We start from the raw sequence: 27497 nt of genomic DNA, 5'->3' as shown, positions 1-27497 counted from the left end.
GTCCCCTTCCAGAGGCTCCCTTTGTTGCTGGCAGAGGGGCCCAGGGGCCTGGCCTTGGCTGCCCTGTCCATGCTTGTATCCCCATTCCACACCACCCAGCTCTCCCTTCACAGCAGTGATGTGCATCTCCCCATAAACACCATCAACACAGGTGATAGAAACTAAACTTTAAAACAACTGTTGAAAAATGACAGCCCAGCACTGGCTCCACAAAGAGCCTCTTCTGGGGGCTTTTCCCTAGAAACACCCTGCTCAGCCCAAATCTCAGCTGTGGTTACCAGCAGCAATGGTGACCTGGGCTACTCCTGAGGCCTGGGTTGTAGAATGATTTCTGGCAAGCACAGGCATGCTGAGGGTGGACTCCCACAGCTGCCAGCAAATTTGTGGCAGCTGAAGGGCTGCAGCTGCTGCCCCAGTGTGGCAACTCAAGCAGTGGGTGATGGCAAAGACCTGCAAAACCCTGCTGCTGCTACAGGGAGCCCTTCAATATCCCAGGGTGATCCCTGCAAGCTTGGCAAAGGCACATCTGCCCAGCACAGAGGGTCACTGGGAGTGTGTGGGGGCGTAGCGACGTTCAAACTGGTCCACGTCGAACTTGCGCTTGCAGCCGGCGTAGTTCATGTAGCGAATCTTCCCGAAGATGGGCCGCTCCGCCCAGCCCTGGTCGTGAATGCCACAGATGGACCACAGGCAGCCTGCCGGGCACAGGGACACAGTGTCAGCTGTCCCCCTTGCTCCCAGGCACCCGGAGAGCGAGTGGGATCCGAGTGCAAAGCAGAATGGGCTGCAGTTGCCTGCAGAGAGCCCCCAGTGCAGCCTTGACCGTCCCAGCTAAGGCCTCCCAGCCCGTGCCCCCATCCTGCAGCTTGCCTACGTATCCATTGGGGTCCCTCCCGTCCAGCTCGTAGCGGTCGTTGAGGTAGATGGCGAACTGCAGGGCCTCCTCAGGGGAGCGTGTCCACTCCAGGATCTTCTTGGCCCAGTACATCCGCAGGAAGCCGTGCATCTTGCCCTCCTGGACCATCTGCAGCTGCAGGGATGGAGACAGTCGTAAGGGCCAGTCCATGGCAGGTCACCTCTGCGCCTCAGAAAAAAGCTCAGCATTTTGTGGGGAAGATGTACCTGGGCAGCATTCCAGAGTGGGTCATGTGTGGTCCCCTGCTCCAGCTCCTGCAGACTGTACAGATAAGGCCTCTTGTCTTTGGCGTGGAGCTTCAGGGTGGTTTGCGCCCAGTCATAGGCACCTGTGAGCAAGAGATGAGAAGCAACCTGGTCTGCAGGGTCCTGAGAACCAGACTACTGAGGGCACTGTGCCCTGGAGGTGCCAGGCTTGAAGAAGGCACTCATCAGCTTCTGTCCTACCTCCAGAAGAGACCAAATGATGGGACATTAGTGCCCCCACAGCCCTTCTCCTAGCAGAACTGGGACTGCCAAGTTGGAGTGCCCAGCTGGGTACCCAGCATGGCCCACATGACCCAGGATGTTACCCTGCACGCTGTCGTAGTTCTCATTGTAGTAGCAGAAGTTTTCAGCCAGCTCCCGCCGCACCACAGCCTCCTCCACAAATGCATCCACCGAGTCCTTGTAATTGCGCCGCTGCTTCTGCACCTCCAGGATGGCTCTCTGGGTGGAAACCTGGCCTGGGGACAAGGGGAAGCAGCAAGTTAGGCTGCTGGTCCAAGCCACAATGCTCAGTCCTGCTGCAGAGTGGGAAGCCTGGGACACTCACCGAAGTGAAGCCATGGGGACAGGTTGCTGAGAGCCGCCTTGTTGGGATCATTCCTGTGGGTGCTGAAGGATTTCAGCCGCTCTGCAATGAAGGACTTCAGCACAGCCATCCCTGCAGCTGTGCCAGGGGTTGCCCACTCCACCTCCTTCACGGTGTGGTCTACCTGCAAGCTGGAATAACATGCCTCCCAAGCAATGGGCTGGGTGGCAACCAAGCAGTGAGTGCATCTGCAGAATATTTTCAGCAAGGGCTGCCCTGAATGTTATGCCCCCAGTCCAGCAAAGGCCCCAGTCTGTGCCAGCCTCTTCCTTTTAACTAGCCCTCTGCATGGCAGAGATGTGGGAACTGAATGAATGAGGTAGGAACCTCCCTTTCCCGAGGGCATCCTCATCTCCACACCATCTGTGTGTGACTTCAGGCAGGTCACTGTCCTCATTCCCTGCCAACCCCTCCCACGATCACAAAGGACTTATGAAATACTCTGAGACCTGCCCATGAATGGGCTTGAGTGTCTCCTGCTGATACCTCTGCTGGGCAAGAGGGCAGATGTGGGTGAGGAACAACAGGGGGAAACTCGGTGAGGAACTCTGGTAGCTGAGCATGGATCTTGCCCCGGATGGTCCTGGCGCTGTACTCCTGCTTGGGGGAGGCAACCCAGCAGGGCACGATGTTGTGGGCATCAACCTGGGAAGCAAAGCCGTGGAGAAGGGTGTGAGAAGCAAACAATCCTGAGAACGTGACACATGCTCTCTGCTCAAGTCACTCTGGTGCACAAGACACAGGAGATAAGTTTGTCCCATATCTCACCAGACAGTTTTCCACTCCCAGAGCGCTGGCACCCACCTGTGCAAACGGCACATCCTCTGGCAACCGTTCCTTGACATCCTCTACCCACTGCCGGGGGAGGCGGAGGGGACTGAAGTCTGTCACCAGCCCACCCACACCATGCTCCACCACAAACGTAGGCAGTACATCCTTGGCATAGCCCAGCAGCAAGTGGAAGGGGATGTTCAGCTCTGCACACTCCTGCAGTGACAAAGAAATGGCTGTGGGACAGTTTATGGTTCTGCAACCTCACCCAACCACCATCTGCTTAAAGGATGGATCTGCCTCCCCCCTTCCCCAGGAGCCCTGTCCCACCCAGCACGGACATCCCCTGGCTGTACCTCTGCTACCTCCTGTAGGCCCCTCAGCATGAACCTGTAGTGGCGGATGGTGGCCCCCAGAAATTTGGGCACCAAGCAGAAGCAGACGTGCAGAGGCAGCTCCTGTTTGAGGGCTAGGCGCTGGGCGTAGAGGAAAGCCCAGTTATCTGGGGGGAAAGTACACAGTGCAGCATCAGGAGGGTGCTTCACCGACAGGATGGGGATGGGGTTTCACAGGAAGTTTCCCCCCAGTAGAGAGTGAGGCCAGCACCAAAGTTATCAAAGGAAGGGACCAGCACTTTTACCACCCATGGGAGCCCATTTCACCAGCTGGTTCGCACCTTGCACTCGCTGATCCCGGCACATCCAGTAAAGGATGCACCGAGCATCATCCTTCAGGTCCGAGCCCTGCGAGACGAGGCGCACCCGCTTTTTGTTGTACTTGAACTCTCGAACGGACGGGGCCGCCCTCCGACGGGCCTCCTGTATGGCTTCTTCCCCCTCCGTCCTCCTCCGAGCCACGCGCGGCACCTCCGTGACCGCGGCCTTCCGCTTCCCGCGTCCCCGCCGCATCCCCAGCACCGCCCGGAGCAGCGTGTTTGCTGCCAGAGGAGAACAGGCCGGACCGAGCTCCCGCGCTTCCCTCCCGGCGGATCCCGGCCACGGCCCGCCCCCAGAGCCCGGGGGATGCTGCTCCCCTGCCCGTCCTGCTCCTCGGGAACCGGGAAATAACGAGGTCCCGGCCCCCGGCCCCGGTCCCTACCGGCAGCCCCGAGTGTTACACAAGCCGTGGGCGTGTGCGATGGGCGTGCCCACGGGCGTGGCCGTGTCCCGAGGGGCGCGGCTCACGGCCGGACCGCCCCCCGCACACGGGCGCAGGTGCCGCGGCGATGGCCCCGGCGCGCCCAGGGCGCTGCCCCTGCCCCGGGAGGGGTGTCCGTGCCCGCTGGTGCCTCCCCTCCGTCCGCACGGGAACAAGGAAGCAGCTCCAACTACCCTCAGCCATCACTCGGCAGCGTAGTTCCCTGCTGGCACCTTCCCCACGCCCTGCGTCCTCAGGTCCCTTACCTGGCAAGGCATTGGGGTGCTGGTTTTGGACATGGCTCGGGGCACGGGAGGGCTGCCCCTGCTGCTGCTGGGCCTTGTTGTGCTGGATCTCTCACTGGGTAAGGGCTGAGCGCTATGTGGACCTATCCCTGGGGTGGGGTGGGGGGTGGATGAGTGACGAGCATCGTTCTCCAGGGTGGTGGGTGGCCCTGGGGTAACTTTGCCCACAGAAGTGAAACATTTCAGGTGCTGTTTGCTCTCCAGCATCCCTGTCCTAGTGATCAAACAGGGCAGTGCTTTATAGGACACAAGCAATAAGCTCTGTTTCTTTTGCCTCTGATGTGGTCTCCATCTGGGGAGAGAAAACCTTAGGCTCATCTGGACCCTCTTGCTGAGCCTTGGTGCTTGCTGGGCCCATTGCCTTTGCTACAACCTGCCCAGTACTACCAAATGGCCCTGCCCAGATGGCAACCTCACTGGGATATACTAGGCCTGGAGAACTTCAAATGCTGTCTCAACATTTGCACTTGATGCAAAGAGCAGTCTTGAGTGGAGCACTGGGAATAAACCTGCAACTTGTACCCCCTGAGAACCTTGAACTACAGCTGTAGGTCCCCTTCTGCTGCACCACTCAACCCCTTCCCAGAGCTTCTGTGGGTTGCAACAGGTTTCTTGTGGACATGCCCTGGGCTGCAAGCTGGGATTTGTTCCTTTGTGGGGCTGCTTCCCCCGTTGCCATTATTTACACTATTTATTTACATTATTTACACTGCTATCAGTTCCTGACTATCTGCAGCACAGAGGGTTTGTTTAAACTGCTGCTGCTGCACTTCCAGACTGTCTCACGGTCACCAGTTCCTGCTTGGCTCTTCCTGTCAGACATGTTTGTCCGACTTCCTCCAGGGATGGGTGAAGATGGTGGAATGGGTCTTAGGACTGGGGCCTAGAGGTGTTTCTGCCCTGAAACCAGCAATGGCCATGGCTTGTTGCTGCTTTGTCAGGCTGGGGATTTATGTGGTCTGCCTGGCTGATTGTCATGTTGCTATTCAGGGAATCCACGTGCTTGATCCATTCCCATGAGGGAATCCCCACTCCTGATGATCCATGGCTGATGCAAGGCTTGGGCAGTTCAAGGTGGTGGTAGTATTGCACCATCCCCAGCAGAGCTGTGGTCCCAGCCTTTCACTGCCAGCCCTTATGTGTTATCTCCCACCTCTTTTCAGAGACCACTGTCAAAGATACGACAAACCCTGCATCCCTGACTCTCCCAACCTCCTCGACACCCACAGAGACCATGGCTCCATTGTCCAACACCAGCTCAAGCACTGCAGCCACCTTCCCTTCCTCTCCTCCTGCAACCTCCACTGCAGAGATGCCAATGGATGCCTTAACATCCAGTGCTTCTGCAGCTCAGCAGAGCAGTCTGGCAGCCTCCAACATCACCACACCACAGGCAAGGGGCAGCACAGCTCACAGCACTCCTGTGTCACCTGGGCTGGGACCCACCACCAGCAGTACCCCAGCAGGGCTGGGGCTCAGGACCACCAGCACGCCAACTCCAACCTCCATGGCCATGACACTCAGCAGTGACAAGACTACCACTTGCACATCTGTGGGGACCAGCACAGCCCTGGCTGTCAGCTCATTTGGAGTTGAAATGAGCACACTGCCTCCCTCCACATCTACTCTTCTCTCCTCCACCGGGGTGGGCACCACGCTTGGCACCAGCACCCACCAGGGGCCAGCCATGACCACACTGCTTGGCAGCACATCCCCAGGGACCAGCACCACCTCTTCTTCCACCATCCCAGAAATGACAGATACTTCAGATGGGCCCTTGACGACCCCATCAGACACCATGACCTCCCTTGTTAGTACCACCTCTTCTTCCACCATCCCAGAAACGACAGACACTTCAGATGGGCCCTTGACGACCCCATCAGACACCATGACCTCCCTTGTTACTACCACCTCTTCTTCCACCATCCCAGAAGTGACAGACACTTCAGATGGGCCCTTGACGACCCCATCAGACACCATGACCTCCCTTGTTACTACCACCTCTTCTTCCACCATCCCAGAAGTGACAGACACTCCAGATGGGCCCTTGACGACCCAATCAGACACCATGACTTCCCTTGTTACCACCACAGAGGTCCTTGGGACCACCCCTGGTACTTCCACCCCAAGAGAACCAGAGGCCTCCAGTGACACTGCAGGTGAGTGCAGCTACAGGGCACCCAGAGGTCAGGATCAGGGTGGTAAATCCCCACAGATCTCCCATCTTACTCAGTCAAGCACTTGGCTTCTTCCCCCAGGGGCCACCCAGTCTCCAGGCTCTGCAGACCAGTGGGTGGTCCCAGGCTGGGAACCTGTGCTGAGGTGTGACAGCACTGCTGTGTGGCTGTGCCCCTGCACTGGGTCTGTATGTACACACCCCTGGACAATCTCTGTACCCCAAGGAATATGACTGTGCCCCAACAGTCCCCCCAGGCAGCTGTCACCTGTCAGTGCTGCTTGCTGAGCACCTGTATCCTGTCAGTGTGGCTGTATCCTCGTGGCTGTTGGAGGGGCCTTTATCCTGGGACTGCAGATGTACCCTGGTGACAGCCCACTCCGTGCACCTCAACCAGGACAGGGACACTGTACCCTGCCCCAGTACCCCTGGCCATGCACATGCTCCTGTAGCCCAGCAGAGCTACTGTGGCCTCACAGAATACCTGCACCCTGGCCCCTTGCCTGTGGTGTGAGAGCACCTCATGGGAGTGCCAGCACCCCGGTGATGGCCTCTGTGTGCCTGTGCCCTGGCAGAGCCCCTGTGCAGCTGTTCAGCAGCAGGGTGGCTATGCCCTGACAATCCTCCAGCATGCCTGCCTGCCTGTGGAATGCTAATACCTGGCCCGGGGCCTGCAGGCGCCTCAGTGCTCTTGTCCCTGACCCTGAGAAGAAGGAAGCAGCCCCAGTGTGACACGGGGAAGTGATGCCTGCTCAGACAGCCCAGGGGACAAACCCTCAGCCTGAGGCACGCCCTTCCTGAGCGCCGCCTGCTCTCTTGGCCGGTTCCTCACGCTCAGACCGAGCTGGCTGTTGTCTCCTGAGGGTGTTGGTGCTGGGAGCCGCCACCAAACATCACCCCTGTGGCGAAGTGCGGGGTTCCGGGCAGCCTGGAGCATTCCTGGGCTTTTTTCCTTTGTGACCCTCCCCACAGCAGGCAGAGGACGGCCACAGGAGCCAAGTCTGTGGTAGTGGTGGCCTTGGTGGCCTGTCCTGCCCACTTTTTGTGGCTGTTCTGGGTAGAGCCGTGCAGTTGATGTCTGCTGGGCATTACACCAGTCCCTGGGAGTGTCCGTGTCAGGTGGAACCCACTGCCTCGCTGCCAGCACCTGCAGGGTAAAAGGACCCATCTGGATGCTCCTCCTCTGCTGGGTGAAGGAGACCTGGAAACCCCAGTGCTGGGGCTGTGGGGAGCACTCAGAGCAGTGCCTGCGGGGGTTTGTCAGCTCCTGCTCATCTGGACATGGCTGGGCAGAGAGGAGGGCTGGCCCTGCCCCTGCTCTGGCCCCTGCTGCTGCTGCTGCTGCTGAGCCTCACCTGCCTCGCCGTGCTGCACCTGGCTCTGGGTAAGGGCTCAGTGGGGTGCCATGCTCTCTGCAGGGTGGGTGGTGAGCGGGGAGCATCATTCCCCAGGGTGGAGAGGTGGCACCTGTGGGGTGCAGGGGGGTGGAATGCTGTGGGGGCTGTTTCCTGCTTCTTAAATGGGAAGAGAGGTGGACTTGCTGCTTCTCCTTTTGTGAGGATGAGGATGACCTCACCTTCTGTGAGGTGCAGATGCTCACCTGGCAAGGGTGAGACCTAGGGTCAGACCTTTGGCCTTCTCTGTATTTTTATTTAACCAGCTGCTGTGTGCAAAGAGGGCCTGGCTGCCAGGGGCTTTGGAAGTTTCTGGCTGGCTTGGCTGAAAGCAGATGGCAGCTTGTGGTTCAGTTTCCCATCCTCATGCAAGCAGAGCCCCAGACTCACTGGTTTGTGCTGGGATCACTGGGGAATCCAGTCTGGTATCCCAAAGCCACCACCTCACAGACACCCCTTGACTAAGGTCCAGGTAGCCAGGCTGTCCTACCTGTCCTTTGCAGAGGGTTACAGATCCCTGGGCTTTTCTGGGGACGGCACACTGTGCAGTCCATAGTGGAAGAGAGGACAGCCCTCCTGTGCCCCAGCCGCTCCCTCCCAGAGCTTTTGTGGGTCACAGCACGTCTCTATCGGCTCATCCTGAGCTGCAAGCTGGGATTTGTTCCTTTGTGGGGCTGCTTCCCCCGTTGCCATTATTTACACCCACCGCTATCGCTATCAGTTCCTGACTATCTGCAGCACAGAGGGTTTGTTTAAACTGCTGCTGCTGCACTTCCAGACTGTCTCACGGTCACCAGTTCCTGCTTGGCTCTTCCTGTCAGACGGGTTTGTCTGACTTCCTCCAGGGATGGGTGAAGATGGTGGAATGGGTCTTAGGACTGGCGCCTGGAGGTGTTTCTGTCCTGAAACCAGCAATGGCCATGGCTTGTTGCTGCTTTGTCAGGCTGGGGATTTATGTGGTCTGCCTGGCTGATACCCATTGAAGAGATCTGTGTGTTTGATCCATGCAGGACAGTGAACTCCCCCTCACAATGCTCCATGCTGATGTGCAGCTCTGAGTTCCCTGGGGAGCTCACTGTGGTGATGATACTGCACCATGCCCAGCATAGCCATGGACTCAGCCCTTCACCACCAACCCTTGTGCATCTCATTGTCCTGACTCTTTGCAGAGACCACTGCCATGGGTGTGACAGCAACTGTGTCTCCAGCTCTCCTTACCTCCTCAACACCCATGGAGAGCTCACCACTGCTGCCTACCACTGACTCTGCCACCACAGACACCCTCCTTTCCTCCAGCCCTGAAACAGAAGCCTCCACCCCAGAGGAGTCCAGCACATCCGCAGAGACTGGCAACACCTCACCTCCCACTGTGCTTCCTGCCACCACAACTACAGAAGATTCATCCGAATCTACAGAAGAGTCCTTGGCAACCCTGGCAGATACCACAGCCAGCTCTGTCATCAGCACATCAGACCCCATGAGCACTCCCTCTTCCAGCTACCCAGACAGGACCACTCCTGACATCTTCCCCTCAACTGTGGGGTTGACTCCAGGTACCCTGACAGTATCTGGGATCCCCAGTGCAGCCATGGGTGGGTTCAGCCTGGGGGCACCCCGGGGGACACCTGAAGGCAGGGATATGGTCAGGGTGAAAAATCCCCATGGGAACCCCATGTACTGGGGTGGCTTCACCTAGGCCTGTCCCCAGCTGCAGGAGCAGACAGCACTAACCTAACATTGCTTCGCCCAGGCACTGAGCCCTCTTCCCCTGCCACCAGCTCAGCCCAGACCTCAGAGGCTACTACCCTCAGCACGCCTGCAGAGCTGCCAACACTGCCGCCAGTCTGCCCCTCTGGCTCATCCAACACCAGTAAGTGCAGTGCCCACGGGCATCTCCACCCCCAGCATCGGTGCTTGGGCCAGTGCAGGGGGTCCTGGAGCCCCACTCCTCTTGCTGTGCTCTCAATGTGGAGGTGCTGATGCTTTGGGGTACATGGGGTTTGCTGTGCAGTAAGAGGCTTGTTGTGACAATGTAGTGTGTCCATGACACAATTAACCTGGGAGGATGTTCCATGTCTGTGCCAGCAGCCCTGGGGAGAGACCCCCAGGTCGTCTGGCCCAGCCCAGCGTTCAAGGGCAATAACCAGAGTCCTGTTTTTAATTCCTAGGTGCATCTTACCTCTTTCTGTCGCTGCGGCTAAGCACCCCTCTGGACCTGGGGAACACCACGGTGCAGGAGCTGGTGTTGTCCAAGGTGAGGTGTGCAGGAGGAGATCCCACTCTGTATCTGCCAGCTGTGGTTGACCCAGGGAGGGGAATAGCTGCATCTTGCATTGAATGCCATGCAGAGCTCTTTCAGATGAAGGGGAGACCCTCCTTTGACTGCCATAGTCCAGGATAAGGCCCTTTCTATGTGGGGACAGTGGGTAGGAAGCCCCTCTGGCACAGTTTGATGGCTGTTCTTCCCCCCCAGCTCCGTGAGGACCTGCAGACAGCGTTCCCGTGTGCTGGCCTGTCACTGGCATGGCGAGGGAAGAGGAGGACTTGACCGCTGTCCCTCGCCTGGCCTGCTCCCTCCTGGACTGCCCAGCCACCCGCTCCCAGCTCCTCACTCCATGGTGGTGCAGGGCCCTGGGGAATCCCACTCAGCTCCTCTTGAACCTGGGGCTTCCTGTCCTTCACTCTGTTCCCCCAGTCCCCTCCTGCCCCTTCCCACAGCCTGTCTGAAGAGCCCGTGCCGTCCCACCCCCCTGCTCCGGACCTGGTTCCTGTGGTGGGACCTCCTCCAGCTCTGCTGCGGGGCTGGGAGAAGGGGACCCCACAGGACTGGGCTTTTGCATCTGGGACTGATGGCTCAGCCATCAAAGCCACCCTGGGGACAGAGGAATGAGAGGAAGGAGACCTGAAGCCCCCAGTACTGCTGTTCCCAAGGCTCACCTGCAGTATTGCTGACAGAAGAGAACACCCGTGACGGGCAGTAAATAGAAATTCCATGTTTTCTGTGTTGAAACGATGACTTCTTTTTTCAGTTTTCTGAGTTGCCTTTCCCAGTTTTCAGCTTTGCCATCTGTTGGAGGTACTGGTGAGGAAAAGTGGGTCCCCAGAGCTTTGCGTGGAGAGCTGGGCTCAGTGCTGTCCCCTCCCACCAGGGGCTGCTGCAGACATTCCCAAGGATGGCTCGGCACCCTGGCAGACTGGTGGTCTCTGCTTTGGAGCTCTCTGCCCCATAACACCCACAGCTGCAGGGGCAGCACTGTGGGGCTGTGGAAATCCTGTGGGCTGTGCTCCTTCCTTGTTTTTTCCAGTCCCCAGCTAAGGAGACGGCTGCAACATCTGTCCCCCTGTAGCAAAGTCATTTATTAACTGATTAATTAGCCAGATAAAATCCAACCGAAGCAATTATTAGCCTTAGCAAGCCACCTCACCTGGAGATTGAAAACTGAAATAATTAGCAAAATGGCCTTGTTGCGTGTCAGGGGTTGTTTTTGGCTGATCCCTGCTTCTCACTGGCAGCCCTCACTGCCCCAGCACAGGGAGGGCTGAGAGGGGGTGTGTGGGGCTGTGGGATTCCCAACCTGGGGGCTTCTCTCAGGCTGCCTGGATTGTCAGCTGGCTGGGAAGGAGCCAGCAGCTGGAGAGGATGGGGAGAGACACTGTGGCATCACCCAGCTGCCTGCCAGTTCAGAGGGCCTGGGAGAGGCTGGGCTGGAGGCTGTGCCCAGGCAGCTTGTCAGGATGCTCCCATTTGGGCTGTCCCTTGCATTCCAGGGTGGCCCCTTTGCTCTTTAGGATGCTGCCTGGCTTTTGTGGGCTTGTTGGACTCATGGAGACTGAGAGAGGTCCCTTAGCAGCTGGGCAAGGAGCCGGCGAGCAGGGCAAAGCCTGTTGGAAAGAGCCCCTGTGCTGGCTGCCTGCTGGGGTGCTGGGAAAGAAATCCTTGTGGTCTGCCCACGCCTTGGAGCTGGGCCAGGAGTCCTCCCACGTCGCGTCCCACTGGGCTGTTTTCTCCGGCTGTTGAATCCATAACTTCAGACCCCAGGACATGGCCGGGTGCCAAGGCCGGGGTAATGGAGCCAAACTGCGTCACAAAGGGAGGAAAAGGTCCTGAAGTGCTGGGATGAAAAGGTGACCAGGGTACTCACTGTTCCCTGCTGGCACAGCCGCCCTCCACCGATATTGTGGCTGCGGGACCGTGGGGGGAGGAGATGCTCTGGTCCCCTCTGTCACCAGCCTGGGAGGGAGGAGAGGGGCACAGTGGGAGGATGTGGCTCCCTTGGAGTGGTGTCACTGCCCAGGCAGTGGTGGCACAGAGCTCTGACAAGCCCCTGACACTGCCCATACTCTTCCTGTGTCCATACTCTGCTGTCCTTGAGGTGCCACCTTCACCCCATGGCTGCTTGCCTGCCACAGACTGCTGCCCAGAGGGGCTTGGGAGGCTGGATCCAAGTCCTGCTGCTTTCCCAGCCCACAAAAGAGTTCTCAGCCTCTTTGCTGTAATACACTCCAATCTCTCAGCATTGTCCAAAGGAACAAATCTTGTGCTCAACATGACTGTCACCTTTGGAGGACCTGGCAGCATCATGGGGCATGTCTCAAGTCCCCTGTGACTCAGGTGTCCTTTCCAGTGTCCCCCTTCCCTTCACCCCTGCTGATGGCTATAACCCAGCTCCCACTCTTTGGCAGGAGGGTGTTGCAACACACCCAGCATGCCAAGTCATCCAGAACCTGTGGGGTTGATGGATAACCTGCTTTTCCCTATTGCCACCCCTGAGCCCTCTCCAAATGCCCTTGCCAGGAGGCTGGAGGGGAGCCAGTAGAAGATGCTGTGTTCTCCACAGGACTGGAACAACCAGCCCATTAATTCCAGGAAAGCTGATAAGGCACTATGCTGGGCCATGCTCTGCCATGCTGGATGGTGCAGAGCCCATGAATGCTGGGATTCACGGAATTGCCCCCAGGCTACAGGCTCCTGAAGGGCTCCAGTGCCCACGTGATGCTTTGGTCTTTGGTAGCAACGGATTAATGACTTTTACAGGAACCAGTGCTTTGCCAGGACCTTGGTTTCAGACACAGTAAAAAGAACAATAAAAAGCCCCTTCCCAGAGTGGTAACAGGGTACTGTCCTCAAGATGAGGCATCCCTTGGTGGCTCTGGGCTTTCTTGGGAGGGTGTGCCAATGCCTGAGCAGAGGGATGAGTTTGGTTTGTCTGCTGTGAGATGAGCATTTCTGGGGGCCAGCATGGGCAGGAGTTGCAGGCACAAGGGTCTCCAGACAGTGCTGACCTCTGTGGAGCACAGACGGGAGCTTGCAGGCAGAGCTGGGGCCAGCCCCTCCCTTCAGCTGAGTTGTTTTCCTCTATGCTGAGCAGCATGTTTGCAACAATCCCTGTGGCTCCCACCACATTTTGCACCTCAAACACCATCTGGAGCAACACTCTCCAGTGTCAGCAACCCTGCTGGGGTTGCTTTCCAAAGTGATACAGCATCGTCAGCACGGGCAGGAACCACTCTTCCCACGGCAGGTTTGCATCTCTCAAATCCTCTGTCAGCCTGGTGTGGTCATTGCCCAGGTGGTCACTGATCCATCAGCTGCCCCATGATCTGCAGTGCTGGTTGCAAGACCCCCAGTGTACTGTCCCCCCCACAGCTTTACACCCCCAGTGGCATTTTTGGTGGGCAGGTGTTTAGTTCCAGGTGAGTGACAGTGCCCTGGTTTATGGTCTGTGGCCGTTTCCCTGCCACAGGGGGTTCTGCGTGGGTGTCAGGGCCGGGGTTTGCTCAGCCGTGACCCGGCCTCCCCGGCACTTCCCGGCTCGGTGTCACTGGTGTCACTCGCTGTGCTGCTGCCCGATCCAGCGGGACACTGTGTTCCACCTAACACCCCTCAGAACACTTTGCAGGAGTTGCCTGGGGGCATTTTTGAAGTGTTTAATTGACTACAAACTCATGTAGTGGTGGGAGTTTGCATAATGCTGTTCACAGGGGAGCTGGCAGCAGTTTTCAAGGGGGTGTGCAGGAATTGCTGCTCGAGGAGGAGGAGGGGGGTGAGATATAGGGGTGAAGTGACTCAGGGGATCCCCACAGGAGGGAAGTGGGTCTGGGTCTGCTCCTTTTCCTGCTCCATCTTCTGGAGATGCTGGTTCAACCTTGCAGAGAAGCCTCCCTGGACCATTCACCCCCTCCCAGCACCCCAGCACTGCTGTGCCCAGACTGAGCTGCAGGTTTCAAACCCCATTGGGTGTGCTGGGGCTCTGAAGAGGGATCCCCAGTGCTTCTAGTGGCTGCTGAGCACTGTGGAGCTCAACTGACATGCCAGAGCCTGACCCCAGCCATGCTTCTCCCTGCTTTATAACCTGCCTCTGCTCTGGGGGAGCCAAGTGGAGACCTGTGTCCTGCCTTGCTCTGGGCTAACACATGGCTCAGCTGGTGATTTTAGTGTCCATGGTGTCCTCACAGGCATGGTGACACCAGCTGACATTGCCCTGTCACCACCACACACTGGTCTATGGCCCCATACCCTGCATGTGGAGCAGGGTCTGTGGGTGACTGCCATGCCACTGTTGGCAGTGCCACACACTGCTCTAGGCTCAGCTTCACTTTCTGGTGCTGGCAGCCCAGGGAGCTGTACCAGACTGAGCCCAGGAGAGAGCCTGGGGGGATGTGGGTCCCTGCAGGGTGGGCTTTGGGTACACCCAGCCCATGTCCCAGCTGAGCAGGGCATCCAGCCCTTGGGAAGGGGAGGGCTCTGCTGGAAGGGAAGGGTGACAGGGACATTGGAGGGAAGGGACCGGGGGCGGGAGAGGACGTCGGTAACCTGCCTCCTTCTGCCATCCCTATAAATAGGAGGGAGCAGGAGCAGGAGCACCTGTGGGACTCCAGCTCTGCAGGAGAGGCAGGCAGGGAGGGACAGAGGGAGCTGCTCCTTGCTGCTCTCTGCTCCCTTTGAGCTTCCTAGAGCTCTGCCTGTGTGGAGGCCTGAGGCATGGGGGCCAGGGGATGGACGCTCTCCACCTTGCTGGGATGCTGCGCATGGATTCTGCACGGTACGTCCAATATTTTTCTGCTAGCCCATGTGCTACCTGAGCCCTGTCAGGGTGCAGCAGGTACACTGTGAGATGCTTTGCACTCCTGGCTGTACTGGAAACTCCTCTTATGACCAGTCCTTGCCAGGCATTGCAGCCAAAGAGCTGGAAAAGCATTTTACAGGGCAGGCATCACCCCGAGGGGCTGCTTGCAGGTGTGGAGCCATGGGAGAGATGAGAGCCCAGCCCTGAAGCCTGCAGGCAGCTGTGTGCCCCTCCAGCAAAGGAGCCGAGGCAAGCAAGCTGGCAGAGCAGGACCCAGGGATGCTCCCATCCCTCCCACATCCCAGAGAAGAGCAAACACTGGTGCTGCATGCTGGGGCTCCTCTTGCACAAACTTCCCATGAATGGGTGTGTGGGGTAGATGGTGTTTCCTGCTCCACACTGAAGAATTAAGTTAAAACAGTGATTTAACAGGGTGAGTGGGCCAAACTAAACTGGGGTGACTTGACTGATGTACTTTGTTTTCCCTGAGAAGGGGAGCTCCTTTGGCTGAGGGGGCTGGTACAAAGAGCCTTTTCCAGCCAGGGAAGATGACACTGAAGCAGCCTGCTAGGAAAGGGCATGTGGGTCTAGCAGAGGATGGACACATTGAGGACTGGTCTGGCACAGGAGTTAATATTCATTAATGACCCTGCACATGCTATCTGGGAGCTAACGAGCTGAGCCGGGGCTGAGGCTGGAGACACTTCTGCTGCAGGGAGATCTGGTTGCCTGTCAGGGGGAACCTGATGAACTGGAGCACCAGGATTGGGAACAGGCTGGGGCTGTCAGGCTGTGGCAAAGCCCTGCTGGATCTTGCCATCGGGGTGCCTTTCGTCTCCCCTAATTGAAGCTCCTTAAAGCCAAGCGTCAGCAAATCCACCTGGCTCCTCACGGAGCCAACGGCGGCAGCTTGGGCACCCCAGAGCCTGTGTCCCTGCCCTAAAAATAAGACCGTGTGAAACGTCACTCATGGATGCCAGTAGGTTCTGGGAGACATGTCTGGGATGTAGGCAGGTGTCTCCTCCTTTCAGCAGAGCTCCTGGATGTGGCTTAGAATTTTGGCAGCAGGAGAGAACTGTAAGAAGGGCTTGGTCCTGGGAGCTTGCAAATATTCCCTGCAGGGGTGGGGAACCCCTGGTGCCTTCACTCAGCTAGAGGCAAGAGGGATGGGGGCAGGAGCAGGCAGACGCTCAGCCCAGGAGAATTTTATTGAACCTGCTTTAAGTGCAGCAGATCAGAATCCATCTGCAGTCAGGGAAGACTTCCCTAAGCCTTGGCTTTCCTGTCTGACAAAGGGCTTTGTGTAAAGTTATTTAAATATCCCTCAGACACCCAAAAGGTGAAAAATCACAGAACCCCTCAGGCTCTGCAGAGGCCACAGTGCTCGAGCTGTCCCTGCAGAGATGGAAAGAGGGCTGAGGGTTGCCCTGAAGTGGCAGAGCTCCACAGACATCCCCAGGGTATCAACTAGACTTACTGGGCTCCAGTTCTACCCAGTGGCCAGGCATCCCAGTACCATCCCCAGCATGACTGGACTGGGTTTCAGCAGATGCTTTTGCCTCCATGCTTGCACCAGTGTCTCTCTCTGACCTGCAATGGGTTGTGTCCAGCCTCAGCTGCTGATGCTGAGGATGCAAGAGGTGCTGCACCCAAGGCAGCCCAGACTGCACTCCTTGGCTTTTAAATCAGGGCCTTGTAAGGCTGTGGGATTAGGGAGAAGGGGTTTAAGAAGTGTTGGGAGCTTTGTGATTCTGACGGAGAGGTGTCTGAGCCTGGCAGGCTGCCAGCTCCGGCTCCCACAGTAACACTCCTCTCTGTGCTTCTCTGCAGGGCTTGGGGCTGTTACTGCTGTCCCTGTCACTACCGATGGGTCCTTTGCTGTGGGGACAGCGTTCCCCATGACAACAGAGGACGAGGGGCCCCATACTACAGAGCTGATTGCCACAGCAGCTGATGCTGAGACCTTCCCTCCCTGGACTGAGATGGCCCCAGTGATGGCGACGAGCGGATATGGCCCTTCAGTGGCAGCTTTGGTGAACGGGACCAAGGCTCCTGACACGAGTACTGAGGGAAATTCAACTGCTCCCAATACAGCCATGACTGCTGCTGCCATCCCCACACAGCACCCCGCTGTCACCCCCGAAGCAGCGCATGATGAACCAGAGGTCACTCCTGATGTCCCCCTGGGGACCACCCCTGTCCTTGCGGATGTGAAGGAGGACATCAGTACAGACCTCAGTAGTGGCACTCCATCCCTGCCCACCACCCCTCCTCTGGCAGTCACCTGGGTGCCACAGCCAACTGCTGGCGTCACTGTGCTGCTGAGCCAAGGGCTGACCACAGCCAAGGCAGCAGTGGAGGAAGGTGTGACCCTGCCTGAAGCTACTCAAAGTGAAGCCACTGCCAACTCCATGGGCTCCAGTCCTGATGCTGGGGAGCTGCTCCCAACCCAGCAGGATGGAGCAGTGGGTGGGGTTGAGGACATTAACCCAGAGCCAGAAGGAGAAACGGCCCCAGCTGGTGAGGAAAGTCCCTTCCCTTCAGACTCTGGAGATCCAGGAGATGCAATAAATGGTGAATTCAGCACAGCCAATCCAACCCACCTGCCTCCAGAGAGCCCAGTGATGTCAGGAACAGTGGAAAGCCCTGGGAAGTCCTCCCTCCTCCCTGGCCAGGCACTGAGCCCAGACACTTCACTGACACCATCCAATGGTGGGGATGGGCAGGGAATTCCCGGGATGTCATCAGACGCTTCTGGTTCAGCCTTGTTGCCTGCAGCCAGCAGGGCACCTGTGGCTCCTGAGGAAACAGAGGGCACTGCCACGTCCCTGCCGGCACCAGGGGCTCCCACTGATGCACAGAGTGACACAAATCTCCCAGTCTCAGCCACTGTGCTGCCCACAGAGGATGTGAGAGCTGTGGATCTGGCCACTCCATCCCTCCAGCCTGCCTCATGGCAGACCCCCACTGGAGAACAGCCACTGCTGCTTCCTGATGCTCTGACATTCCCCACAGACACCCCCAGTGCTCCTGCTCCAGCTGCCCCAGCCCCAGAGCCTGGAGCCAGCGCCCTGCCTGAAGCTGATGGTGCAGCAGAGACACCAGCGAGTCCTGACCTCACTGGTGGCCTGGAAGCAGCCGTGTCTCCATCTCCTGGGGAGTCAGAGCCAGCAGGGATGCCAGCTGGAGCTCCCCAGGAACCCGATGGGCTTGGCACTGGCTTGAGTTCAGATTCAGATGCCCCCAGCCCAGCGCCTGACGGACAGGCACGGCCCACTGCTGGGATCCAAGGCCAGGCAGCTGAGGGGGTAGGGGACGTGGCACAGGCAGGAGATTCAGGGGATGCTGGTCCCTATGAAGACACCCAGAGTGACATGAGTCCTCCAGCCCTTCAGCCCTCAGTGTCTCCTGCTGATAATGGAGAGCTGCTGACTGGAGGAGCAGAAGACTTGGCAAATGCTGAACTTTCCCCTCCATCAGCACTTGGAGACGGCACAGGAACAGGAGGGGCCCCAGCACTGGGACAAGTGTCCTCACCTGGTTCTGCACCTCACAGCAGTGCTGGAATGGAATCTGATCTCTCAGGGCCTGAAGGACCAGGGGACCTGCCCAGTGAATCAGCCAATGCTCCTGGGGCTGTTTCCCCACCCCTGGGGTCAGTGGCTGGCCCCGTGTCTGAGTCAGAGACACCAGTGAGCCCTGACCTCAGTGCTGCCCAGGGAGCACCTGGATCTCCATCCTTTGGTGGGTCACAGCCATGGGGAACAGCAGCTGGTGCTCCTGTGGGAGCAGGACTCCCTGGGGCCCAAGGGCCAGACACTGACTCGACTTCAGCATGGGATACCCCCAGCTCAGCAGCTCCTGGACCAGTAGGACCCCCATCACCTGGCCTTGGGGACCAGCTCGGCACAAATGTGGGGCTGCCAGCAGCAGCAGGACAAGGAGGCAGCGCAGCAGAGCCAGCACTGGAAGGAGCAGGCAGTGGGATTGAGTCTGAGCCATCCCTGGGCTCCCCTGCAGGGAGTGGAATAGCAGCTGGGCTGGATCAACTGCCCAGTGCTGGCTCCTCATCTGGTGTTACCTCTCCCAGTGATGTGGTGGCAGCTCCTTCTGTGTCAGGGGGTGATGAAGCAGGACCTGTCCCATCTGCAGCCCCTGGCTCTGACAGTCTGTCCTCGGCCTCTCCGGATGGTGAGACTGGCCCAGGGTTTGGTCTGGTGCAGGGGGCTGGGAGTGCAGGGGATGTGGTACAGGCAGGAAACCCAGAGAGTGAAAATGCCAACACAGAGACAAATCCTTCAGCTGTCAGCCCTGAACAAGACCTCACTAACACTGGAGAGCTGCCAGCAGAAGAAACAGGGGATATGGCACATGCTGAGCTTTCCCCTCCATCAGCACTTGGAGATGGAACTGCAACAGGAACAGGAGGAGCCCCAGCACTGGGACAAGTGTCCTCACCTGGTCCTGCACCTCACAGCAGTGCTGGAATGGAGCCTGATCTCTCAGGGCCTGAAGGACCAGGGGATCTGCCCAGTGATTTAGCCAATGCTCCTGGGGCTGTTTCCCCACCCCTGGGGTCAGTGGCTGGCCCCGTGTCTGAGGCAGAGACACCAGTGAGCCCTGACCTCAGTGCTGCCCAGGGAGCACCTGGATCTCCATCCTTTGGTGGGTCACAGCCATGGGGAACAGCAGCTGGTGCTCCTATGGGAGCAGGACTCCCTGGGGCCCAAGGGCCAGACACTGACTCGACTTCAGCATGGGATACCCCCAGCTCAGCAGCTCCTGGACCAGTAGGACCCCCATCACCTGGCCTCGGGGACCAGCTCGGCACAAATGTGGGGCTGCCAGCAGCAGCAGGACAAGGAGGCAGCGCAGCAGAGCCAGCACTGGAAGGAGCAGGCAGTGGGATTGAGTCTGAGCCATCCCTGGGCTCCCCTGCAGGGAGTGGAATAGCAGCTGGGCTGGATCAACTGCCCAGTGCTGGCTCCTCATCTGGTGTTACCTCTCCCAGTGATGTGGTGGCAGCACCTTCTGTGTCAGGGGGTGATGAAGCAGGACCTGTTCCATCTGCAGCCCCTGGCCCTGACAGTCTGTCCTCGGCCTCTCCGGATGGTGAGACTGGCCCAGGGTTTGGTCCGGTGCAGGGGGCTGGGAGTGCAGGGGATGTGGTACAGGCAGGAAACCCAGAGAGTGAAAATCCCAACATGGAGACAAGTCCTTCAGCTGTCAGCCCTCAGCAGGGTGAACTGCCTGGTGCAGGGTCCTCATCTGGTTCAGCCTCTCCCAGTGGTGATATCTCAGCCTCCTCTGTTTCAGACCCATCCAGCCTGGGTGCACTTGGAGGAGCAGACAGTGCTGCTGAAGGTCTTCACCCCTCCCTGGGTGCTGGCACTGGGGTCCTTCCTGCTGCAGGAGAAGGGGCAAGTGAAGGGGCTGGTGATGGAGCATCCACAGGACAGTCCCAGGCTCCTGCTGGAATGGGACCAGCTGGTTCAGAAAGCCTTGATGGAGAAACAGGAGGTGTGTTGCAGTCTGCATCTTCTTCCTTGTCAACAGAGGCATCTTCACCACTTGGAAGGACGGACGAGGCTGCTGATGAAACAAGCCCTCCTGGAGCTGCTGCAGCTGGTGGTGGCTTGAACACAGGCTTGGAGGCTGCTGGCCCTCAAGAAGCCTCTGTGTCTGCCCCTGGCACCCAAAGTGGTGCCAATACTGAACTCTCTGATGGAAAACTGAGTGAAGTCAATGTGGTGGAGGTGCCAGGAGGAGCCTCGGTGAATGGGGGACCTTTCCCTGGTGCCAGCCCGGTCCCAGTGGCTCCAGACAGCAGCGGTGTTTCCAATGGCATGACCACCTCGGTGGCTGGCCCTCTGCTTCTCCCTGGACATGGGCTGAGCTCGGGGCTGGCACCCAATGGGATCCCCAACTCTGCACCAAGCACCCAGACTGGGAGCAGCCCCCTGCTGCCAGGGTCACCAAGTGGGCTATCAGAAGAAGCTGGAGGTGCTCAGTCATGGTCTCTTGAAGATGAGGTGGCCTCAGGCATGCCGGCACCTGTGGGAGAAGTGTTCCCTCCTGCTCCCATATCCCCCAGCGCTGTCCCTGTGCTGCCTTCTGCTCCACAGAGAGGCAATTCTGCAGAGGGGGTGTCTGCCAGCCCTGGGCTTTCAGCATGTGAGTTGATAGTGAGGTCCTCTGCAGGGGGAAAGGGAGAGCTGGGGGCTGCTGTGCCAGGGGGCCCTGCCTTGCTCCTGTCTCTGCCAGCCAGAGAGCCCCTCAGGGGATGCTGACAGCCCTGCTCCTGGAGAAGGGAGTGCTGTGCTCCAGGGAACCATGACAGGGCAAGGGGACATAACCCATCTCCTTCCCAGTGCCTCTGGATCCGGGAGACTCACTCCCCAGCTGGGGGGACCCCAGGGCTCCCTGGCCTTCCTCCCTCTGGGATCACTGCTGGCAGTCCTGGAGCAAATACCCTGGGGCCAGGACCTGCTTGTGGCTCCTCACCCACTTCCCTGCAGCCGTTCCTGGGCAGGGAGCTGACCACCAGCCTGGCAAACAGAGCCCCTGCCACCTCTGGGTCAAGCTTTTCTGGAGCCTTCCCAGGCTGGGGGGGATCCCAGGGCAGGTCCCCAGCCACTGCACACCCAGCAACATCCTGTAGCCCCACCAGCCCCCCTGCCCAGAGGCAGGGAGGTGCTTCCCAGGCCAGGAGCAGCCACTGTCACCTCCCGCACTCCGTCCCCCATGGTTCCATCTCCACCAGGAGTGCCAGCAGCTCCCCCAGCCTTGCTGCCCAGTCCTGCAGGTTCATGATGTTCACAGAGCAGCCTGGATGGGGCTAACATATCCAGTTTCCTGGTGGACCATCCTCAGGAACATTCAGTGCCCAGACAAGAGGGGATCTCTTTGAAGGCAGGATCCTGGGGAGACGTGGCATGAGGAGCCCCTGCACATGAGCTTGCACTGTTGACAGGCTGAGCCTGCTTTCAATACAGTCCCATCAGCTGGAGAACCCATCCCCTCCAAATTTTTGTTTTGACAGACATAAATACGGAGCTGGAGGCTGTAAAAGCCTCTAGAAAGAGCTGTGGGTGTTTAATTCTGTGCTGTCCACTGCCACAGTCCTTGTACAATGTTCTTCCCCTGAATGAATGGCAGTCATTCAATGCAATGTCCCAACAGGGCTGGTTGAAGCAGGGGACAGGGACAGTGACCACAAAGGCCATCATGAGAGGTTTAGGGCAGCTGTGTTTGTGTAAGGCTGTGAAAGGGGGGAGAACAAGCTCCTGCAAGGGAAGGTGACATGCTGAGTGTCCCTGGAGGCTTTAAGCAGTGTCCCCCCATCAGTCTGCTGCCCAGGTTCTGTCCCAGTAGAAGCAAGATCATTTCAGCCCTTTTAAATTTTTGATACAGACCAAAAGCTTTACTGTAAATATAGTTTGGTTTTATGGTTTGTTTGTTTGTTTTCTTTTCCAGTTCCAGCTGTACCCCTCTATGGGTATGGAGCAAGGGAAAATGATCAAGAGTATGTGGAAAGGAGAGTGGATTTTAATTCTCCACTTTTCAAGCCCGAGACTGGATTCCCATTTGGGAGAACCCTGCGCACCTCTCTCTACGTGAGTCTGCTTGGGCTTGACTTGGGCAATTGGCTATCACCTAAAACCCTGGGAGAGGCACCAGGGACCAGGTGCCTGGGATGGGACTCTTGTGGGGCTGAAGCTATTGGGATGCTGCTGTGGTCTGTTTGCAGCAGGAGGTGACTTTGTGGCCATTTCAGCAGTGGCAGGTGGTGGCTTTCCTTGGGCATTGCTCAAAATGGACTTGGAAATGGGAGGGCTGCCACCGCCATGCCAGGGAGAGCTGCTGGTCCTGATGGATCTGCTGATCTCACCTGATGGAGGGATCCCTCTGCTCAGTTCACAGACAACGGACAGATCATTTTCCCAGCCTCGGACAACAACATCCTCACGTACCCCAACCCTCCTCCCCGTGGCTTCAATGGCCACGAAGAGGTCCCCATGATCGCTGTATTTTGGGACAACGCCGACTTCTCCAGAGGTGTTGGCACCACCTTTTACCAGGTGAGTGAAGCCACCTGGGAGCACGATTGCACGAAACACCTGTTGATTATAAACTCATCATCTATTCTGGGGATGCCTCTTGAGATGTGTAATTAATGGAGCCCATGAATGGTTTTTCCCTTTTCTGAGCCAAATCTAAGAGCTGTTGGTGCTATGTTACCTCTTGAGCCATCCAAACCCCATCCAGAACTTTGGTTACAGGGGTCTGTGTGTGACTCCAGTCTAAGCCTGTTTTGTCCCACTGGGAGCTAACACAGATGTGGGTGTTCTCAACCCACAGGAGTTCTCCACCCTCAACACGGCCAAGCCTCCCTTTGTCCGTGACGTGGAAGCGAAGGTCCGGCGGTACCTGAGGTCCTCCTACTCTGCAGCCTGGACCCTGAAAATCACCTGGGAGAAGGCACCTGCCTATGCAGCACGGACTGACACCCAGAAGGTAAGGGACTGATGGAACACAGGCGCTGTTGAATTGGCAAAAAACACCAAGACCCGCAGGCAATGACCTTCTCTGTGTCTGAAAGTAAGAACCAGTTTTGTGACAAAGACCAGTCTTGAAGAATTTTGCCAAAAAGGACTGGGCTGCGCCCGTGTTTTGGTGGTTTTCAGGTTTTTGAGGGACACCTTTAGCTGAAGTTTCCCCATTCCATAAAACCATTCTCTTTAAGGTGGTGGGAGTTTATTGCTCACCAGACATGCTGTTTTTCAGAGGCATAAAATTGGGTGAATTTGAAACTTGTCATGGAACAGTTTCAAAATAAAACCATCACATTTTCCATGTGAAATGTGAACCAGGCCTAGCTATGTTTGCCTTGTTTCCCTCCAGACATCAGTTTGGCCATTCCCCCGCAAGCACTGCCCCACACCCTGAATTTTAAACCCCACTTCTTCATTCACTTTCTTACTTGTCTGCAACACTTCTCCTCAGACTATCACGTACCAGGCTGTTCTGACCACTGATGGCTTCAGGTCCTACATCCTGATGCTGTACCAGGATGGAGGCATGCAGTGGGATTACACCAGGCTCACTTCCACCAATGTGCTCATCGGCTACACCAGGTACAGCAGCTCAGCACCCCATCCCTGCCTCCTCTGAGCACTGGGATGCATCCCACCCACAGCTCCCACTGGTTGAATCCTTCCCCCGTGCCCCAGGGAGTGCCCTAGAGGGATGAGAACAGCCCAGATGAGGTCTGCATGCCCATATACCCTAACATATAGGGGCCTCACAAACAAATTTGTTCCATTAGGGACTGGATCATGCTGCAGCATGCTGTCTTGCTGGGCTGTGCTTGTTGTAAGATCCACAAATCCCTCTGGAGTCCTGGGCCCCCAGCATCCTGGCGGTTTGGGTGGAAGGAGTGGGAAATAGGGGATGTTTGCTGAACTTTGCACCAGCCGAGGGAAGGGATTTCCGTGCTTGGCTGGAGCAGTTGCTTCCTGCCTCCTCGCATTACGTCTTGCCCTGTACATGCTGTCTCCAGGGTTTTGTCATTAGCTGCTTGCTGCAGCTGGGTAAGGGAAAGGTGGCCTGGATGGGAAGCGTGGGCGGCACGTGCGTGCGTGCGTGTGTGTCTGTGTGGGACCACTTGTGGGTTTCTGCTCCAAATCACCTGGCAAAACACTGGAAACCATGGAAGCTGCTCGTGGGGGTCTCCAGATGCCTGTGGGCTCAGGCCCTGATGCAGCAGGAGTGTTTGCAGTGCCCAAAAAAGAATGGTACCCTATGTAGAGAGGGAAGCAGGCTGGGGCAGCTCATGCCTTTGCCCTCCTGTCCCAAGAGCTGTCACATGGGTGCTGCAATTCCACTGGCACGGGTGAGGATGGCTGAAGGGCCAGCTGGGGCTGGGATAATCCCACCCAGGAAGAGCAACCCCTGATTTTCCCTCTTTTCTCTTCACTCAGTGGAGATGGCTTTTACCATAATGATGACCTGATTAAGAGACCTCCAGCTGCTAAATATCGCCCTGACCAGTTCAGGGGCTACAACACAGGTAGTGCCACACATCTGGGGTGGGCTCACAAGGAGGGGAATATTCTCAGGGAATGAAATCCAGCCTGCCACTGTGGCAAGGCTCTCAGTGAGTTCTCAAGGCCAAGCTTTCCCCCTCAAGAACATTTCCCCTGGGTACCTGCTATGCCCTAAGGCTGGAACATCCCTGCTCTGCCCATGGTCACTTTTTGTACCCGTGGCTCTGTCCCAAAGCTTTCTTCTTTGACAAGAGCCTCTCCTCCTGTTTCCCTTCTGTTGAGTGGCTGTTGAACATAGGGTCCTATGGCTGGAGGTCAAAGTGGGCTTAGCTTCCAGCATCAGCACCACATTACTCTCCCCTTGAGACAAAACAGCTCCTGTGGTCCCCTTGGCCAAAGGTGTCAGCTCATGGTTTCTCTCCCTGCTCAGACCTCCGTGGGTTGTGGATTTACAAGCTGGAGAGCCGCGTGGGCAACAACTACCGGCTGAAGTGCCTGGCGTGGACGGGGCAGCAGCAGGAGCCCCGGGCATGGAGCCAGGGCCTGCCCACCTGCCCCTGCTCCCTGCAGCAAGGGCAGCAGGACCCACGCTTCAAGAGCAGCCGTGGAGGCAAGTGGACATGTTACTACCTCACCCTCCCCATCCCCAAGATGTCCTTCCCCACCTTCCCTGCAAGGGTGGCTGGGGTCCCATGTGGCAGGGTGGGCAGGTGACCCTAAGGAAAAGGAGAGGGGGACTGACCTACCCTTCAGAGACAGGAAAAGCGAGGAGGATTGAGGGTTGACCTTTTCTTGTCTTATTAGACTGGCCAGAATTGGTCTGACCCGCATGGGGATGCTGGGGACCAGGGTTTCCCTCTGGGGGACCACTTGGATGATCTCCATCAGTTCCGCCAAACCCCTGTGGCACCGTGGGTGATGTGGTGGGAGTGCTGGATAACCAGGAGCCAGCTCTGGCCCAGTCCTTGCCCCGAGGCAGGAGTGCTGGCCGGGCAGAGCTGTCTGAGGCTCCCTGGTGCCCATTTCAGGCAGGTGGGGTGCCCGTGTCTCCATGCTGCACTCGGCCTCCCCCAACCAGCACGGCGCCGGCGTCCGCTGCCTGTACGACAGCCAGAGCCAGCTGATCGAGGGGCGGCAGGAGAGGTACTGGAGGCCCTCCAGGCAGGCGTCACCCTACCGTGGTAAGCACAGCCAGCCTCGGCGTCCCCTGGCTGAGGCTGGCATTGTTGTAGCCTGTAAATAATTTTAATCTCTGTGCCAATCTGTTTCCTGACATGCTGTTTCCCTTGGAGGGAGTGTGGAGCTGCCAAAAGCCGAGGAAAGCCTCGCCTGGAACTGGCCCATCTCCCTCCCCTTCCCTTCAGCCCCTTACTCTCCTTTTTGCCCCCAGACCAGGAGCTGAAGCTGTATGACTGGTGCTGTAATCGGGCAGGCAGTGCCCACCTCTGCGCCCGCTACAGTGAGAAGAGGCCCAAGATCGGCTGTGATGGATACCAGTCACCCAGCATGGGTGGGTCTGCAGCTCATGTGCACTGGGGTGATGCTGTCTTGGTGCCCAGGGCTGGGAGGGGAGTGGGAATGTCCCAGCCTCCCTGTGGTTAAGGCAGCAAGAGCCCTGAGCAGATGGGGGAAGGGTTTTTGGATGCTCATGTGCAGGTTGTGCCATGCCCTGGGGTGTGTGGAGCTGTGTGGAGGCATCTCCTTCAGCACATTAGCACCAGCATAGTCTGGAGGTAATGGCACTAGGAGGTGAAGAGGACCACAGCAAATGTGGTTATGGTGTAAGCTGATGTGGGGCTTTCTTGCAACCCTCAACAGATTCCTCGGAGGAGGCAGAGAATGACTCAGATGAGCAGAGAGGTGAGCAGGATTGTGGGGTCTCCTTTCCCTCTATTCCTGTGCCCCTGCAAGAAAATGCCCCAGGGCTCCTAGCTTGCCCCTCAGGGAGAAGGTGACTGAGCAAATCTCATTTCTTCTTTGCAGATGGAGAGGACAAGTAACTGGGAGGTTTCACACCCGCAGCACGTTCTGGGCCATGACTGATTCTCCAAGCCCTTTGATCTGCTCTTCCCCATGTCCCCCCACAGAGCCCATCACCCCTGCCCACCACGCAGGGCAGCTCACCTGGCCAGTGCCTGCAGTTGCCTGCCCTGGCACAAGTTCACATTTCTAACCCAGACTTGTCCCAAGGATTCAGTTGCTTTAGTTGCTCTTTCCCAGATGCAGCTGGGGGGCAGAACTGGTGGGGAGGTGGGCAGGTACCCCCTACTGCACACACCACCCTTGTCCTTCCCACTTCCCACTGTGCTCCATGCTGCAGGGTGAGGCTGGACCCCTGGCACCCAGGGAAAGGGATAAACACCACGAATGGGTTGACTGTGGCCAAGCCCTTAAATACCAGGGTGCACCAGGCTTGTCCTGTGAGCCTGTCCTGTCTTGTCCCCCACTTCTGTTTCCCAGCCCTCCCTCCCTGAGTGGTGCCTGGGCCCTGTGCTCAGGAGAAGGGACAATTCTCCAGATCAAGCCAGAATCAGATCAATATGTCTGCTGGGTGTGTGAGGGCAAAATGCAACCCCATGATTAGAAATGCTGGAAGAAAAATAATTTTTTTGTGTGTGTAAGAGAGCATCTTCCTTTCTTAAAAAAAATAAATCATTGTCAAATCTTGTTTGTTCAATAAGACCTTGGAAGGATTTGAGCATCACTGATCCTGCAGCAGCCAAACTAGGGTGGGAAGCAGTGACAGGGCAGGCTTGGAGCAGCAGGATTACAGGATATTTCTGTTCCTGGCTTTAGTACTGGAGATACAGCTAAGCCAGGGTCTAGGGCA

At 57.6% G+C, this 27497-nt stretch overlaps 3 protein-coding genes across 5 annotated transcripts; 2 read left to right on the top strand and 1 right to left on the bottom strand.

Moving 5' to 3' along the window:
- Positions 1-162: 162 nt before the first annotated feature.
- On the bottom strand, positions 163-3669 carry LOC100226900 (deoxyribodipyrimidine photo-lyase). The gene is made up of 9 exons (XM_072933176.1): positions 3216-3669; positions 2896-3041; positions 2573-2755; positions 2255-2413; positions 1730-1928; positions 1488-1640; positions 1123-1244; positions 871-1030; positions 163-695 (listed from the first exon to the last, which is right to left on the bottom strand). The coding sequence occupies exons 1-9, from the start codon at positions 3445-3447 to the stop codon at positions 544-546; spliced, it is 1506 nt and encodes a 501-aa protein (XP_072789277.1). The 5' UTR covers positions 3448-3669; the 3' UTR covers positions 163-543.
- A 101-nt stretch (positions 3670-3770) lies between these two features.
- On the top strand, positions 3771-10561 carry LOC105759518 (uncharacterized). Of its 3 annotated transcripts, XM_030280592.4 has the most exons (6): positions 3774-4040; positions 5145-6140; positions 8721-9104; positions 9302-9421; positions 9720-9805; positions 10025-10561. In XM_030280592.4, exons 1-6 carry the CDS (start codon positions 3974-3976, stop codon positions 10097-10099), a joined length of 1728 nt encoding a protein of 575 aa, XP_030136452.4. In that variant the 5' UTR covers positions 3774-3973; the 3' UTR covers positions 10100-10561. The 3 variants fall into 3 exon arrangements, with proteins under 3 accessions (XP_072789276.1, XP_030136452.4, XP_030136453.4); XM_072933175.1 differs by lacking the exon at positions 9720-9805 and having other exon boundaries at positions 3771-4040; XM_030280593.4 differs by lacking the exons at positions 3774-4040; positions 5145-6140 and adding an exon at positions 7408-7541.
- Positions 10562-14421: 3860 nt separating this feature from the next.
- On the top strand, positions 14422-27347 carry LOC101232903 (uncharacterized). Its single transcript, XM_072933442.1, has 12 exons — positions 14422-14594; positions 16449-20792; positions 22095-22234; positions 22535-22699; positions 22980-23135; positions 23625-23755; positions 24602-24690; positions 25098-25281; positions 25700-25848; positions 26058-26177; positions 26486-26527; positions 26651-27347. The coding sequence occupies exons 1-12, from the start codon at positions 14534-14536 to the stop codon at positions 26665-26667; spliced, it is 5598 nt and encodes a 1865-aa protein (XP_072789543.1). The 5' UTR covers positions 14422-14533; the 3' UTR covers positions 26668-27347.
- The last annotated feature ends 150 nt before the right edge of the window (positions 27348-27497 follow it).

The sequence above is a fragment of the Taeniopygia guttata genome, chromosome 9 (genome assembly GCF_048771995.1).
Source record: "Taeniopygia guttata chromosome 9, bTaeGut7.mat, whole genome shotgun sequence".
Lineage (NCBI taxonomy): Eukaryota > Metazoa > Chordata > Aves > Passeriformes > Estrildidae > Taeniopygia > Taeniopygia guttata.
The sequence above is the reverse complement of the archived record's forward strand: the minus strand, read 5'-3'. Positions and strand labels throughout refer to the sequence as shown.

Coding starts and splice junctions, on each gene's coding strand:
- LOC100226900 (XM_072933176.1), bottom strand. CDS start 3,447: ATGCGGCGGGGACGCGGGAAGCGGAAGGCCGCGGTCACGGAGGTGCCG. Junction 2,756..2,895: donor GCCTACAGGAGGTAGCAGAG/GTACAGCCAGGG, acceptor TTGTCACTGCAG/GAGTGTGCAGAGCTGAACAT. Junction 696..870: donor GGACCCCAATGGATACGTAG/GCAAGCTGCAGG, acceptor TGTGCCCGGCAG/GCTGCCTGTGGTCCATCTGT.
- LOC105759518 (XM_030280592.4), top strand. CDS start 3,974: ATGGCTCGGGGCACGGGAGGGCTGCCCCTGCTGCTGCTGGGCCTTGTT. Junction 4,041..5,144: donor TGTGCTGGATCTCTCACTGG/GTAAGGGCTGAG, acceptor ACCTCTTTTCAG/AGACCACTGTCAAAGATACG. Junction 9,105..9,301: donor AACTGTGGGGTTGACTCCAG/GTACCCTGACAG, acceptor TGCTTCGCCCAG/GCACTGAGCCCTCTTCCCCT.
- LOC101232903 (XM_072933442.1), top strand. CDS start 14,534: ATGGGGGCCAGGGGATGGACGCTCTCCACCTTGCTGGGATGCTGCGCA. Junction 24,691..25,097: donor GTTCAGGGGCTACAACACAG/GTAGTGCCACAC, acceptor CTCCCTGCTCAG/ACCTCCGTGGGTTGTGGATT. Junction 26,178..26,485: donor ATACCAGTCACCCAGCATGG/GTGGGTCTGCAG, acceptor AACCCTCAACAG/ATTCCTCGGAGGAGGCAGAG.